This window comes from Gadus macrocephalus, chromosome 2 (genome assembly GCF_031168955.1).
Source record: "Gadus macrocephalus chromosome 2, ASM3116895v1".
NCBI lineage: Eukaryota > Metazoa > Chordata > Actinopteri > Gadiformes > Gadidae > Gadus > Gadus macrocephalus.
Window position 1 is genome coordinate 8961987 of NC_082383.1, and position 17675 is coordinate 8979661.

The 17675-nt window shown below is 40.5% G+C and overlaps 1 protein-coding gene across 4 annotated transcripts; it reads left to right on the forward strand.

The window, feature by feature from the left end:
* Positions 1–378: 378 nt before the first annotated feature.
* On the forward strand, positions 379–16174 carry LOC132472548 (nuclear body protein SP140-like protein). 4 transcript variants are annotated; one of them, XM_060072222.1, is made up of 16 exons: positions 381–608; positions 2456–2630; positions 3288–3495; positions 4749–4867; positions 5413–5546; positions 6643–6681; positions 6812–6848; positions 7049–7147; positions 11470–11586; positions 11839–11978; positions 12692–12760; positions 13298–13425; positions 13793–13901; positions 14858–14932; positions 15175–15312; positions 15808–16174. In XM_060072222.1, exons 1-16 carry the CDS (start codon positions 465–467, stop codon positions 15889–15891), a joined length of 1815 nt encoding a protein of 604 aa, XP_059928205.1. In that variant the 5' UTR covers positions 381–464; the 3' UTR covers positions 15892–16174. The 4 variants fall into 4 exon arrangements, 3 of the variants coding, with proteins under 3 accessions (XP_059928205.1, XP_059928214.1, XP_059928222.1); XM_060072231.1 differs by having other exon boundaries at positions 3288–3470; positions 4751–4867; XR_009529101.1 differs by lacking the exons at positions 15175–15312; positions 15808–16174 and having other exon boundaries at positions 379–608; positions 13788–13901.
* Positions 16175–17675: the final 1501 nt, after the last annotated feature.

Sequence of the window (17675 nt, forward strand, 5' to 3'; positions counted from 1 at the left end):
CACACACACACACACACACACACACACACACACACACACACAAAGACCCACTCAACAAAAAACACACACGGGTCTGTCTGGTCAAACCACAGCTCACATCCTTGGCAGGGAGCAAAAAGCCATGTAAATATAATACTGCGTGTGTAGCCTACGCAAGGGTAGCCTGACGATGTCATACTCATAATTCTGGTCAGAATATGAATTCATATGAATATGAATATGAATCTCCCAGACCAAAAATTTTGCGGGCGGAGTTCAGGCTGGTATCCAGGCTAACGCAAGGGTGCTCCCTGGCTGCTACTGAATAAATCAGGTCTCCAAGTTTCACTTTCGAAACGTCACCGCGTAAGAGGGACTGAAACGTTTACCACTTTGCGCCAGTTGTGATTTCAGTCCGGAAGTAATAACTTGTCGCCTGGTTGGTTCGGTTGTCATATTTGTAACTGCACACGGAACTATTCAAAATGAATCCATTGGATTTCCTTGACGAAAACCAACTTCAAGTGTTTTTCCGATGCAATAAGACAGAAATGTCTTGCATGGATAAGCCGCAAACATTTTTAAACCAGCTGCGGGACCACAAGCTCATTCTTGAGGAGAAATATAAGGTGAGACAAAAGGTATCTAGGATCCAACAGCCATGACTATGGGACGGAACACATTTGAATTTTGCGCGCAAATGTATTGGCTAAGTGAAATCCTTATTTATAAATAAATAAGTAATTCATATCACACTCAATTATACCTTAACATACATATAGGTAATTGGATACATTTTACTGTGCCATTTAGGCCTACTGTAGGCCAACCTATTTACAAAACAACCACTTAAGTTGTTGAAGACAAGACAACGGGGCGAACAATGTAAATACTTAAATAAATACATAGGTGGGAATGTACAAATGGACTATTCCAATAGGCATCCATAGTATGGGGTCAGAACAGTCTCATTAATAATGAATGCACAGAGAAGGATTCACAAATGTATTTTGTGATTTATATGTAAATTACTCTCTTCTCACAAATATATTTCAATGCACACATAAATGGATATCGGTATATGTATAAATGTAAAATAAATCCAAAAACAAAAATAAGTTTCACAAACACATTTCTGATCCACACACAAATGTACCTTGTTTTAAATAAATGTAATATAAATCCATAAATATATTAATTAAAAAAATATTTGCTATTTTCATCACAATGTATTTGGATGTTGTTACAAACTGTTAAACTTGTATTTACAAGACGTTTTTCATTTGTGAACTTATTTGCATTTGTGTGTGAACTGGTCTGTATTTATGTGTGGATTTTTGAGACTCCTGACGTCGCTAGATTCACAAATGCATTTTTTTTTAACAAGGAACTGTAGCCAATCAGATGCCTCCCTCGTTTTCAGCCAATCTCATGACTGCAGTGACTGGGTTTTTACGTCGGTGCCCTTTACTACTTTAACGGCACCGTTAATACCAAAAACCCAGTCGAAACTAGATGGAAAAAGTGTGTAGGTAAACGTGACGCAGCTTTTACTTCTTCACCACCTAGAGATTGTTATGTACGATCATTCAAAAAACCCATGTTCTTTCCCATAGAGTAGACATTTGACAGAGGGAACCGGGAGGCTTGGAGGCTGGACTCAGAGGTCGGAACTGCATTCATGTGATTGGCTGCAAACGAGGGAGGCATCTGATTGGCTACAGAGAGTTCCTTGTTGAAAGAAATGCATTTGTGAATCTAGCGACGTCAGGACCTTTATTATGTCCATGCGTCAGGAGAGTCTCAAAAATCCACATATAAATACAGTCCAGTTCTCAAACAAATGCAAACAAGTTCATAAATGAAAAGCGTCTTGTTAATTCAAGTTTAACAGTTTGTATATAAATGTAACAACATCCAAATATATATTTGATGAAAATTGCTAATATTTTTTTAATTAATATATTTATGGATTTATATTACATTTATTTAAAGGAGAAGAGAGAAGAGAGTAATTTATATATAAATCACAAAATACATTTGTGAATCCTTCTCTGTGCATTCATTATTAATGAGACTGTTCTGACCCCATATCCATACACCTGTCCTCCGTGAACTCCATTGGCATCACAGTCTCTCCAACCCTCTCTTCTTTCAAATCTGCCCTCAAAACATACCTTTTCACACTAGCCTTCCCCACCTAACTCCCACCTTATTCTTCATGTTTAACCTCTGTTTTTCTTTTATTCCTAGTCTGTCTTACATAGTTTTGATAGGGCAATATGTAAAGCGTCTTAGAGTACCATATTAAGCGCTATATAAATTATATTTATTATTATTATTATTATCCATGCCCTTTAACTTATGGTCCTCATACTACAGTTTGTGACTCGCTCGACTACCTGTGGAGCGAGAATGTTACTTCATTCATACCTCCTCGATGTTAATGAAAAACGTTTCTTCCTCCCACCTCCAGAAGATGATCCGTATAAAGAGCATAGACAAAATGAAGACGAGTGTATATGAACTTCTGGACTGGATCGAGACAGAGCGACCTCGGACCATCAGGTTTTTCTGGACCTGCGTCTTCAAGGAGATCATCATGACCCAGTACCCCACTCTGAAGCGGCTACGAGACAGCCTCCTCGACGGTCAGAACCCTGCTGTGGATCTTGTGACGGGAGCAGGGCCAGAGCCAGGGTTTGAGGTCTAGGGTGGGGGGCAGGGGGGTTGCAGCTTTCAGTTTTGTTGGAGGGGGTGGGATGGTGGTTGTGCCTGGCCCGCGTACGCACCAATAGATGTCACACACGCGGACACAAAGTCTCAACTGAATTATGCATTTACTCATCTCAGACAAATTCTCAGACGCTGATTCTGTATACAGTTGTATTTAGTTTCTAATGTTTTTATCTCTAAAGAAATGACCGAGGTCCGGACCTCGGTCACCTCATAGCTGGCTTGGCATTGGGAGATGTTGTTGTTGCTGCTGAGGAGGATGTTGGCTTTGCTGTGGATGTATGTCACGTCGAAGCTCACTGTGACCCACGACTGATGTGGATTTATTGGTGAAAGCAATGATAATTTATGACTTAATCGTATTACTTGTGTGCTTGTTTGTTTTCTTTAATATGTTAAAGGACAGTGATCTTTTTAAAGTACAAAAGTTAATGTAACGATAACTACGTTGAGTATTTCCAAGTTAAATTACTGAAGAACTAATTGGCATTGCTTTTCTTACTGTTAGAATCTCAGAATCAGCTCACCAGCTATATTGTTAGTCACCTGATCCATCTCTTCTCAAACCCAAGGATCCTTCCAGTTTTTTGATGGAGAGGACAGCGACAAACATACAAGGGGAGGACTCTCGGAAGAGGAGTACCCGGAGAAAGAGCGAGGGGGGAGAGGTAAACGTGGGAGTTTCTGCGACCGGGACGACCGGCAGGGGCACTCTTCTTCTCAGGCTTCTCCAAGGAAGAGGAAGCCAACCTTCGGTATACTGTCCTTCACCACCAGGGGTGCTATGCCTGGTTGATGTTGTGAAATCCCTTATTAAGTCAAGTCCCTGTTTGTATAGCCCTAATATACTGCCTTGAGAAAACCGACAGATATAAAAATGTAGAACTATATAGAAAAGTAGTACTGTAAATCGATCTTAACCCCAATTGTAGAGGGGCGAGGAACAACTTGCAGTGGGAATTAAGAATGGGATGTTCGTGGCATAAACCTAGCACCAATGAAGTTTAACTACAAATAGGCCTACGTTATTATGGAGTAGTATATTAGGAACACAAAATATCAGTAATCATGACTGGCATAAATTGCGAACTGTACTTTACAGTACAATTATGGTGCTTTGATTTATATTTGTTTGATGTTCAAACAATTGTGCATGGTGTTTGGGTTGAGGGAGGGATTAAGTATGAAAGAGTCACCTGCTGATCAGTGTTCATTGCAAATAGGAATATATACCCTGATTCTCTGATCATAATGTCATTAATTTAGAGTAAACATTGTCCCCCACTGTCCTTTGTGTGTGTGAATAGGTGAGAGTGAGGCCACATGTTATAAAGAAACAACCACCGTCTCAGCCCTAATGTTGGAATCTGCAGTCCTTCTGTGATATGGCAGAACAAGCAAGTTATGCCTCATTAGGGAGATATATATTAGGGGATTTCTACAGTGGCTAGTCTAAAGGGAATATTTATTGACACTTTACCGTTTACTACTGCTAGCCGAGTTCTAGGTTATTATGCGCTTACAGATCCCTGTCTCCAGCAACATGATTGGTCGAAACCAACACAGGGAAAAAAGCGAAACCCTTTAATCCAGATATACATCCAGTGAGGCTAGTCCAGACGGAGTGGCTTGCACATTTGTTTTAAAAGTTCAAGCCTACACATATGTACTTTAGGTGTACTTTGGGTAAACTTTGAGTAAGCAGTCCAGAAATCCATAACCAGAACCAAGGTATTTTTGACCATTCACAACACGGTGTTCAAGAAAATAAATCCCCTCTGAAACATAAACGAGGCAGGCATTGTGATGCATTGCTTAATACTGTGTCCTGATTGGTTGAAATACCTTGAATCCGGTATTAGGTATAGTTCAAGCCACTCGCCTCTCTTGAGTTATTGACTGAAATTATGTATTTCATTCAGCCAGGGTTGTCTCTTTGATATAAAGTACCAGAAAGACAGTGGTACATTATAATGTATCATTGAATTAATCTTCACCCTGAATATATTAATATGGTTTGTGTTATATTCCTAAGCCTCTCTGCCGAAGGGGGAAAATGTGGAGATCTGGACGTGGGCTCTATACAAGCACCATCTGCCTGTTACCTGTGGTGACGAGGAGGGGACGCTCTACCGCGACAAACTGGCAAAAGGTGAGCCGGTAACAGCCTGATTACAGGCTGGAATCGGTGATCAATTTATTCCTGTTCCAAGGGTTTAGTTTATACAAAGTTGTGTACAGAAACACAGCGACGGAATTTATGTTTTGTTATTTATGTGAAGGAATTGGTAATGACGTTTTCAGTTTGGCGTTTGAGGTAATGAACTAATAAGACTACAAAATGAGCCATAAAGGAGTAAAAGCCTGATTTACTCCTTGGTTTAGGGGATTCATGATTAAACTTTCTGGATTATTGTTAACATTAAAGATTAATTATTATGGTTTTCATTGGAAATGTTGAAAATCAAACCAGGTATTGCATTTGAAAATAAATAAATACATAAAATTCAAAATTTAAAAGACATTGGTTACACTGGAAACAGTAACCAACTGGAGGAAAGGGAAAAACCAAACAAGGGTTTTTATTTGTCTCTTCAGGTTAAACAGAGTGGGCTTGACCAGAGATTTAGTTTATTTTTTAAACCTATTTTCCACCTTCAAGCAGTCTTTACCTTATGACTGTCTCTGTGGTTTCAGGAGAGCCGTGCATCCTGAGGAGCAAGAAGTGGTACACACCCTGCGCGTTTGAGAAGCTTAGCGGCAAGCGCAGCTGCAAGAACTGGAAGACGAGTATCCGTTGCAAGGACACCACGTTAGAAAAGCTATTGAAGGTATTTAAAAGGAGAACCAAACCCTAAAAACAATTATTATAGGGGACGAACTGAAGGACCCACTAGTCATTAGCCGCGTTATCAATTGATGGCAGACTTGGTCCAGTCAAGCACACATCCACAGATTTAAGAGCTTTCACCTCCCACACACTCAAGGTAAAGTGGGCTGTGATGGCTTTGGCCCACCACAAACCCAGCCTCCACCTGCTTTGGTTCTGCTGTGTATTATACATCACCACAATGATAATGTTGAGATATCTGAGGTACCGCATGGAGGATTTGTTTAGTGCCCCCTGTTGTCAAATGTTGGTATTATGTATCTGACATCTATATGTCCTGCTTAAAATCTTACTGCAGGGAAAACCATCAAGGAGTAGAACCCTACCCCAAAACTAAAATTATTACCACTTCATGCAAAAAATCGTTAAATCTATCAGATGACAGAAGTGATGTTAGGAATATCTATATCTTAGGATCTCTAAATCTTGACATTAATGCATAAAGTTTTCAAAACATAGGATAATTCATATAATAATAATATAATATAATATTAAAATACTAATTTATGTATGGAATCACGACTCGAGTAGAAAGTGAAGACACCTATGCCTGAACAGTAATAAAGCCACCACTTAATTTAAAAAGGTGTCTGTGAGACGGCATGTTTCACAATTTTGGTTGTGGGCAGGGACAAGGTCAAACAGGGTGTTAGGGGCAAGAGAGTTGGGTGTAAGGTTTGAAAGTTCATGCCTGCATGAGCAAACTACTAGTGATCAATCACTTTGGTTCTGTTTAAAATATCTAAATTCTACAACCGTGTTTGAATCTAGATTTAATAACTTATCTGTTAACACAAAAGGCTAAACACACTCACAATCAGCCCAGCCTGTTTAGACATAGGGGAGTTTATATCCTAATATGAGGAACCTTTTTCCAGTAGCTTAGTGTGTGTGTGTGTGTGTGTCTGTGTGTGTGTGTGTGTGTGTGTGTGTGTGTGTGTGTGTGTGTGTGTGTGTGTGTGTGTGTGTGTGTGGGTGTGTGTGTGTGTGTGTGTGTGTGTGTGTGTGTGTGTGTGTGTTGTGCAACCCCGTTGCAGGACGGACACCTGAAATGCCCGGGATATAATAAGAGCAAGGTAACTTTCAATAAATCAATTATTGATTAATCCAAATAAATCAAAAATTATTTGGATTGCTGGTTTGTGTTTTCTCAGGATTCATGCTTGGCTGTTTGTCCTCCTTCTGCTCGTTTGTTCTCATGTCTAGGCTAAGAAATCAACGCTCCCCTGCAGCTCAAACACCGGTTTGTTGCGGTTATTCTACTTCATTGATTTGACATTTTACTTGTAAAGTTTAGGTATTTTTACCGCATTTTCTCTTAAGTGAAGCAACAGGTGAGGCTGAGCACAGTTAAAGCGTGCAATCAATATGACCAGAGATGATAATGAATTGATCTTTAAATTAAAATCAAACATTTGCATGACCTTTTTTTTCTATTGTCAGTTTCAGCTATCTCTGAAAGCGAAGAAGAGATGGACGAAGAGGAGGGGGAGGAGGAGGAGCTGCAGGGGAATGATTGCTCTACGCAGCGCTCCGATACAGGTACATGAGACAGTGCCACATATGGACACATTAAAATGTATTACCACTATTGTAGTATTAATTTATATGATAAGGATTATTAGCTATTACAGGCTAAAATCCAATATCAGAATTTTAAGCCTTCAGATGTGTTTTAAGGAGTTTTTGGAAAGAGGGGGCATGTTATCCACATGGTTACGACCCATGCCAATTTAAATGGCCAATTCCACTGAGCGGTGCGGTTAGCCAGTGATATGTTACTCGTTCATATTTTGGGCGAACGTGAACTGAACGTACTGTATTACTGCCTGATGAACGTTACTGTGAACTCGTTCATTCTGGTGTCTGTGAACGACACGCTCACTCGGTTTAACTTCGTTCATAATTATTTGTCTATCAACACGGCGGATGCGCACGCAGAATGATCGCAAAAAGAAGATTTGTTTGACCGGTTGCCAGTGTTATCTCCGTGTGGTTCATTTGCAGTTGCGGTGTTGTCAGCTTACTGTTACATTAAACTGTAATCAGAAAACGCGGTTATATGCTATAGACTAGGGGTGGAAATCTCTTGGCACCTCACGATTCGATTCTGATTATGAGATCAACGATTCGATTCTGAAGCGATTCTCGATGCATCTCGATGCATCTCGATGCAACAATTCTTTTTATGTACATTTCCATGCGTGATTTTCAAAAACATATATATACATCTGAGTTTGCTGCTCAGAGTTTGCTAATCACTTCCTACTTTTGTGATGATCATTAAAGACATCAACAGATGAATTAAAGGGGTAGTTCAGAATTTTGGACATAGGGCCTGATTCCCAAGTGAGCATTGGTATTCTATATCACTGGAGACAGTTTTCAACACATTTCATTCAGTCCTTCTAGTTGCAGAGTTCGCTCGTGCTAGGCTAGCGCACGGCAACGGGCAATGCTAGCCTGCTATTAAAAACAGTCTCACCCACTCCACAGTACACCCGAGGTAAATCAATTATAACGCCAGACTATAGATTTAAATGTCTGTGTTGATAGAATAATGTTAGAAATAAAACTAACCTTGAATCGCATGAATCATCGAGGGACTACTTTCTCAGCAGAAGCGGAATTTTACTATGCGCTGGTTAGGTTTGTAACCGAATCACGACCGAAGAACGTAATCAGAGAAGCGTGGGGCAGAAGCGCAATTGAACGACTAGGCAACATGATGGTTCAGTGTGCTTTTAGAAATTGTAGAAATAAACGGTACAGATGGGCACCACAAAGTTTCCACCAATTTCCAGTGCGAGATCCAGAAAGGACTCAACTGTGGCTTGTTGCTGCTGGCTTGGACATCAAAACACCGGCTCGTACATGTACGATTCGTTGGATACAACAAATTCCTCATAATCGTCTTCAAAAGCAGATGCATCGCTAACTCCTCCAAACGTGGGCATATCTTGTTAATTTAATAAGCTTATAGAATTCCTTTGTTCACTGTACTCTGCGTTTGTAGCAATGACAGCGGCAGGTAACCTAGGTATCAGTCCGCTGCTGCCATAGCCTACGTACAGGAATATAAACACTGCTGCTGAGACCCCGCAATTCCCTCAAAATGCAATGCAATGCAAGGTTGGTTTTATTTCTAACATTATTCTATAAACAGACATTTAGATTTATAGTCTGTCGTTATAATTGATTTACCTCGGGTGTAATGTGGAGTAGGTAAGACCCTGTTCCTAACCCTGTTTTTAATAGCAGGCTAGCATTGCCCGTTGACGTGCGCTAGCCTAGCACGAGCGAACTCTGCAACTAGAAGGACTGTATGAAATGTGTTGAAAACTGTCTCCAGTGATATAGAATACCAATGCTCACTTGGGAATCAGGCCCTATGTCCAAAATTCCGAACTACCCCTTTAACTTATCTTATATTTCATAAGGGAGAACGCTTTTGTCACAAATATGACTTTATATGAACAATGCAATAATCAATGCAGCTTGCATTTTAACACAGTATCGAAGCATGCAAAAAATAGGTTTCAGTTTTATTTTCTTTATAATCTTTCTTTTCTATTTCATTAAAGGAAAAGCTGCTCTTGAATTAGAAGGAGTTCCTGTGTCTGGCTGTGAGTTTGCGTGCATGCTATGCGTAGGCTGAATCGCAATCGTGTCAAGACAAATCAGATTGGCCAATACACACTGAAGATAAATTCAATAATTTTTAAATTACAAAAATGATCCCTCTCTGGCGAACAGAATGTTGCAGCAGGCAACAAATAAATAAAAGTTATGATTATTAATTTATCTGCATCGAGACAGAATCGTTCTCGCGAGAATCGCGATGCATCGAAGAATCGATTATTTTCCCCGCCCCTACTATAGACCCTATAGTATCTGTGGTATAAAGGCTGCGACGAATTTCAAATTATAAATATGTACAATCCATTACATTAGCTCTCTGGCTCGATCAGCGGACTAGAATACCTCCTAGAATCATTGCTTGTTGGCCGGAAACGGAAAGGGGGGCTGTTAACGTTTGGTTGTAGTCTTTTCGCTCGGTTCTCCGTCTTAACAGTAGGGCTAGAACCAAGCAAAAAGACTACAACCAAACGTGAACACCCCCCCTTTCCGTTTCCGGCCAACGAGCAATGAGTCTTCCAACAGAAATCAATGGGATTTACAAAATGCGCTAAATGTGCAATAAAACACGATAGAAACTGTATTTCGCTACGATACTTGATTCAACCACTCTATTTCATCCTAGACAAACCAGAAGGGGCTCAATGTTCAAAATAAAAAAAATAATAGCTCACAGCAACATATTGAAAAAAAGAACGGATGGAAATATAATCTAAAATATAATCGATTAAAAAAAATATCTGAATCGAAATTGAATCGAGAATAAATAATTTGCAGTGCATTGATGAATTGATATTTTTACCCAGCCCTAACACACACAGTAGCGTTATGCTGGATGTGTCCAGGAAGCCTTATCCTCAGATATGAATACATTGCTGCTCAGCTTCACCAGCCACACACATCGTGTCATTCTGCTATGAGTGTCTGAAAAGCCCAATTTTCTTGCGACACCACAGTCAACCGCTTCCCAGACAGAGCTCCACAAATCCACACACAGCGCGCCGCCGGAGCCCCTTCATCGTGACATCAGACTACCTCGGAAAAAGTAGTCTGACTTTGAATGTTTTGCTTTTTTCCAGTAACAGTGATAAAATTACATTGATTATTATGTTGATGATCATATAAGACAAACAACCACGTTTAAAACAAAGTGGTTTCGAGTTCACTGGCTCTTTAGATACGATTATGACAGGTTTTAAAAATGTATTGGATTATGGAACCAATAACCAGTAATGCCAGTAAAACGGTTCAATCAGGTTAGAATTTATCAGAGCACATCCAGCGTCATGTGCCCCAAAACAGTGTGTTGCAGGGCCTAGTGGCGTCTCCTCTCGTCCAAAAAATGGATACATGTTTGCGTTAACATTAATTTCATCTACTATGGCTAAGTGCAACTTCAACAGCTCTGTACCTTGTGCAAGAAAACGCTCAAATTAGGAACTTTCGGTATAACGGCATTAGAGTTGCATGGGAAGTCAGAAAAAAATAAAACCGCTGTTACAAGCCATCGGCAAACTCCTGCCATCACCCAATATTGTTCAGTATTCACATCGTGAGCATCAAGGTGGTTCCAGCGTGACCCACACTGCATTAACAATGACCCTGTAACTCTGTAATGGTTCACAAACGGTTGTATGTGGCAGACACAAGCATGTTTACCTAAATGAGGCATAGCTCACGTCAGCATGTTCGGCGAAATTCCACAAACCTAACTTTGGTTTGTATCTGTCGTATCTCCTAATTGTAAACAGATATGTCTTATAGAGTACTACATTATAGGCACCTATAACACGCGATTATATGAATCACGCTCTCTGATATATTATGTGACTCACTGTATGTGGCTAATCAGTTAGATTAACCACCAGCTGCAGTCATTTTATGTCTGGGATCTATGTTTTTGTTGAATGTAGCATTGCATATTATACTCTTACGTACACACAGTTCTGTGTAGTCTTGTAATTTTGAATGCAAATACATTTATTTACTTTGCAAGTAATTATGGTACTTTGATTTTCTATATATCCTTTATACTTTTTTGCCAGTATGTAGGTTAAATAAGTCTTAAAATGCATTCATAAGTCTTCAACAGGTCTTATATTTATCTTGTTGAGACCTGCAGCAACCCTATACTAGAATTAGCATTTTGAGCAATGGAATTATTAGCATTGTTGACTTAATTATTCATTCAAATGTTGTATGTGTATATATATATATATATCCAGACCAAGGAGATAATCTGGAGGAAGTGACAGACGAGAGGCCCGGGGTCGGCCAGAATGAGTTCAGAGTGATATGTGGAGCTCTGAGTGGGATGCTGCACAATATCCGCTTTGCCTCAGGTATGCCTCAGTCTATCTGTCTACCTATTCCTGACTGCCAATTGTCTTCCTGGACCAAAATATAGCTAATTTAATGAATTTAGATGATCTTATTTAAAAAACACATGGCAAATGCATGCACATCGATTATGATCATGGCATGAAGAACAGCATTTGTTAAATGTTGCGTGGCATTATGAACGCTGTAGGAAAGTGAGGGGAGTTATGGTCTGGTCAGGCGTGGTCGGATGGCTGAAGGTCCTCTTTCTCCAGGGAGGTGTGGGAACAGTATTCGGACGGAGGACCGTTGGATGAGTCCAGTGGAGTTCGTGGAGCAGGGTTCAGCAATGCCTAACGCCCTCTGGAGGAGGGACATCCAATGGGAAGGACAGCCGCTCAGCAGTCTCATTGAGGTAACACACTTTCTGTGTGTGCGTGAATGATACTAATGTGAACTCACACCCACACCTATGCGTGGTCCCATATGTCGTCATAAAGGATCTAAGCTCCTCCCGTTTCTCTGCCTTGCCCGACCAGAGAATTTGGCCCGCCAATGAGACACGACCGTGCGAGCGCCACTGTAACACAAGGGTTTACTGTTGGTGTTATGGCGCATAACAAGCCGGTTCTTTGACGTATCTTGTATTTCTACAGCGAGACTGTCGTTGGGGTTATCTCAGCCATGGTTGAGAAGGAATTGGGGGAAAGGAACTTTGGCTTTGACTCCCTGAAGTAAATGAACTGCGACATGCTGCCTGCTGCCGGTTGCCGCGAGGCTCCACCCCCGTGAAGCACCACCGCAATATTATTTAGATATAGAGCTCTAGTGTGTTCTAGAATACTTACAGAACACGGCTAAAAGGCTGTGTGCGCCTCGCCGTTGCGATACATCCAATGTAAACAGAGCGCATGGTACCGTGGCTGCAAGCTGCTCAGGGCCACAAACAACTTTTTATGTAGTTGCTCCTATATCGATTTTTCCCAGCCCTATGTAAGTGTGTGTGTTTGTGTGTGTACAGCAAAATATATAAAATATGGAATAGGTGTGGGTTTATGTGAGAGTTCACATTAGTATCATTCATACCCTTTACATATTTCTGAGAGCGTGTGTTCTTGATCCTTCCAGAGGAAGATGTTGCACTTACACTCTGAGCAGTGTGACTGTGCACTGTGCCATCCAGACCCTCAAGCCCTGGTGAGTCCCTCTGTCTGTTGGAGATAGTTGCAACATGTTTGATTGGTCAAAGAAAAGATCCTAAACAGCTGGGAAGGCTGTTCAGGACTACTTATCATACCAGTACTTCTATTTATCATGCAAAATACTAATATTATTCTATTTCCGCGCATTTAAATGCTACTTATCATGCTTATATTACTACTTATACGTTTTCAAACCAATACTTAATCTATGTATCTTACTAGTACTACTTCTACTATTTATCAGACAAATGCTACTACTTGTAAGTTATCATACCAATGCTACTATGTATCAGACTTGTACTAATTCTACTACTAATACTTAAAATACTAATAAGGTATCATAGCAATATTACTATGATTCATACTACTTATACTACTACTTATAAGGAATCATTCCGATACTATTATGCATTATACACGTATTACTTCTGTTAGGCTTACTTATCATCCTTATACTACTACTAAACTAATGCTAATCATACTACTAGACATAGGTTCAAACTACATCACTTACCACTGTGTGTGTGTGCAGGAGGAACAGAAGAGCGATGATGATTGCTTTGTGTGTGGGAGACTGGGTGACCTGGTGATGTGTGACCACTGTCCACGCTCCTTCCACCAAAAGTGTCACCTGCCCCAGCTGGACCCCTCTATACTGGGGTGAGCACTCACACACACACACACACACACACACACACACACACACACACACACACACACACACACACACACACACGCGCACCAGTTACACACACACTCAAGGACAACAAGCTAAGATATCACTGTTCATACGATGGGGTGCAAGCACACACACAACATATGCATGTGCACACAAACCCACAGCCACACACACACACAGGGACACCTAGGTACACATTTGGTGTTTACACAAACACACAAAAGCACAACGACGCACGGACTGACACATATACACAGGCACACAAACACATTGCCTCCCCCAAAAAGTAAAACATCCTAACCTTGTGTGTGTGTATGTTTGCCTGTGTGTTTTTGTGTGTGAGAAAAGGGACGACAGTGCATGGATGTGTACGTTCTGCATCTGGAATATGAATGAGTATCTCCCTCGAATGACGTACGAAGAGACCCTCATGCATCCTGTCTCCAACCACATGCTGGTAACCACCCTGGTCCTTTTTACCTCTCTTGCTAGCTATCATCCTAGCTCACACACTAGCTTCCATGCTAACTCTCTTCTAGCTCCCATGCTAACTCTTCACGCTAAGGGCCCTATTTTAACGGTCTGAAACAGTCTTATAAACACTCACTCGCGGTAAAACAATGTTTTCTCACGATCAAATACTCATCAATCCTAAAAGTTATGGGCATGTACACGATGTCTGTGTCAAGAAAATATGTGTTTGCTGCACGGTGTTTGCAGATCCATTGATTTAAAAGTACAACTTATTACCGCTGTATCAGCTGTTCTTTCCCAAATAATTTACCAAGAATGTGTGGCTAGGTAGATGAGAGAAGCAAAGTGTATGCGCGAGGTGCACAAGCAACATTAAGCATGCGCCCTTAAAATAGCATCTGAAGAACGCGCCATTGACTTTAAACCAGGTATTTCCTGGTTTGTGGCGCAAGTGGTTTCTGAAACGTCAAAATAGCACCAGGGAACGTTTGCGGCAGAACACGCCTCCTCCTTTCGCCCAGCCGCCCCATGGGGCGCAAGATCATTCCCTAACTTAACGACGCGTGGCGCAGGAGGGAAAAGAACACTCTGCGCCAGTTAGAAACTAGCAATGACACATGCGCCAGTGATTAAGTCAATTGCACCGGATGCAAGATAGGGCCCTAAGTCCTTGAATATCAAGTGCTAGCTCTTCAGCTAGATCGTCCTACTAGCGCTCCCTGCCGGAGCGCTGGCCTCCGGCAGGGAGCCGGAGGGGGTCCGCAGGGGGGGTCGCGAAAGTTTTGGTTGATTGGACTTTTTTTTCATGTTCCCCCGCTTCAAGTGTAGCCTATTTTTCAGCTGTGACACAACTCATGGTAATATTGCATTCTCGACATAGCAACATACACTATTCATATCGTAATTTGTAATATAAAAGCTGTCGTTGTGCCCTAACAGCCGTGCCACTACCTGCTCCTGTCTCTCTACAATGCAGACAAGGATCAAATTTTTGCAAAAGACCCATGCATCCATGTAAGCATCACTGTTTTCAACATTATTCTCTATTGTGTATGTATGTGATCTCGCTCGGTCTCTCTCTCCCTCCCTCCCTCCCTCCCTCCCTCCCTCCCTCCCTCGCTGCTTACATTTCTCTCCCTCCTTAACTCTCTAGCAGACAGATATAAACAAACATACTGGCAATTGTACGACCAAATCAGAAAGATTTTCAGTTTCTCTCTTGCTCTCACTTTATCTCCCCCCCTCCCTCACTTCAGGTGAGGGGATACAGCTCTCAAATCGTGACTCCTATGTGGCTGGACAAGATCACAGAGCTCCTGGGCCAGCAGTACACCGTTGGACAGTTATTAACCGATATCCAACTCATTTTCTCCAACTGTGATAAATTTAACCAGGTTAGTGAGAAGGACTCCTCCCTCCCGGCTCACATATAATGCCGCGTTCGAGATGCATCGTACACCACCCGCCCCGAGTTGCTCTTTTGACGTAATTTCCTGGCTCGTAGCACTTATAGCGTTTCCGTTTCTCTTTGTGGGAATCGGGGAATAACAGTCATTGGCTATTCATTGTTATTGTTAGCTACATTAGCCTCTTTAGCAAACCGGTCGTGCGGTTTATCTTGCTGAACTTGGTGGACTCTCAGGACTTTGAGTGGGACAGGTTATATTACGACCAAAAGGCCTCTGAAAAGTCGAAAAAAAGCTGGTAGATTATCCACTTTGTAGCTCGGGCAGGTGGTGTACGATGCATCCCGAACACGGCATTACCACCGGCCGTGCGAGTTAGATATGTGAGCTAGACAAGTCATTGTTTTTTTTTTCATTCGTTATTTTTGCCATGCATGTTAAAGTTCTTTGGTAATGTTTAATAGATTTGTTTTGTTTTTTCAGAATAAACCAGAGTTCCGGGACATGGGAATCAAACTGAAAGAGTTCTATGAACAAGTTGTAGAAAAGGTTTTTCGCAGGCAGTAGCAGAGAAATGCAACGTGCTGATGGACCTTGGACATGCTAGAATTAAATGCGTGGATCTGTCACTGTGCTGCGTTTAGCACGTTGAGGAACAAGGGAGTTTAGCAATAAGAACGGGTGCTTGTCTGTGTGAAAGGCATAACATTCCTTACTTCAACATTAAATAACTTTTTATAATGTTCTGGCCTTTAATGTATAAAATGAGGGCTGTCAAATATTATCAAATGGAATGACACATTATCATTAATACAAAATATACTTAATAAATAAAAACTAGACCAAGTGATCTTGAGGGAGTTTTATTGACTTACTCAGTGTGGGTTGAATATGAAACTTATGGAACACAACAAATTTGGGAATTGTAAACGGGCAGTTACTTGGTACAATTGTAAACCAACAGTTACTACAAGTGTAGTTCAATTCAAATAAGTAGCGCCACAGATTTGGGAATTGTAAGCAAAAATCACAGCCAAAGTATAAATATAACTAATGGAGATTTTCAACATCTCAGGATGAAGATATTTAGTCAACATCGAGTTAATAGTCTGATAAGTTACCAGGATAATTGTGAGGACATTCCATTGGTAGGATGGGGGTGCTCGTTTCTTATCAGTGTTGTATGCATTATCGTTATCGACGTGTGTTCCTAATATGCATGTGTCCCCCTGTTAATATACATTGCCAAGGAATGTATTATGCGTCATGTGTTTAGTTTGCGTGTGTTTAAACAGATAGACGCATACACACGCGCCCTGGTAGATGACAAATAAAACAGCATTTTTTAAAACAAAGTTCTAAATTTCTTGAGAATTCTATGAATTTGCAATGTTCAAATACTGTAGTTTTTGAAACTGCTAGAGGTTAGCAGATTTTTTTTCTCATTATGCAATTTATGAAGCTTTTCTCACATCTCCAGAAAAAATATGTCATGCGCTGTGACATGACATTACAATAAAATTCAAATGTTTAAATATTGATTTCAAATATAAATCAGGTATGTTTTATGTCTAAGAAGTACTCTTAAGGAACAAATCTGCATATGTATTTTTTCACAGCTGTTTTTGGATTCTATTCCATCTTTTATCACTTGCTTCGGTGGAAATATTGTGTAAAATGAGAAAAAAATGAAAATGTTGATTTTTTTCTTTTGATAGTTGTATTATGCAATGTTTTCAAATAAACAATCATTAAAGCTAGTTAACAACATTAACACAGTAAAAGTTATTTAATAGTGTTTGAACTTATGTCACACCAGAGGACGTGCCGTCACACCACAGGACGAAATGAGACACTCTATGAACATTTATGGTGAAATTTATTATACTTTTGTAGCAAGAGAAATTTGGCATCACAACAAATGATCAGACCATAATGACAAACTCAATCAGCCAATATTTAAAATAGGAGGTATAAATGATTTAAAAGGGATATATAATACCACCAGGTGTGACATTCTTGTTCCTCTGTGTTACAAGTAATGGAAGAAAGAAGATTAGACAGACTTTCGGTTGAAATCATGCGTTTAAAAACCAAAGAGTCAATCAGCAGGCGCATGTTTTCATGCTGGTTGCATGCACAGGTATTTCTATCTGTTGGCCTGGCCTCTGTTATGTGCTTGGGCCTGTAGCGAGCAAACTGTCGGTAAGACATTTGCTATGTGACGCTAGATATGTAAAGCGTCTTAGAGTACCATATTAAGCGCTATATAAATTTCATTTATTATTATTATTATTATTAGATGCTTAGTTGTATTCGGAGTGTAGCACACTCAAGGCTTTGGTTCAAAC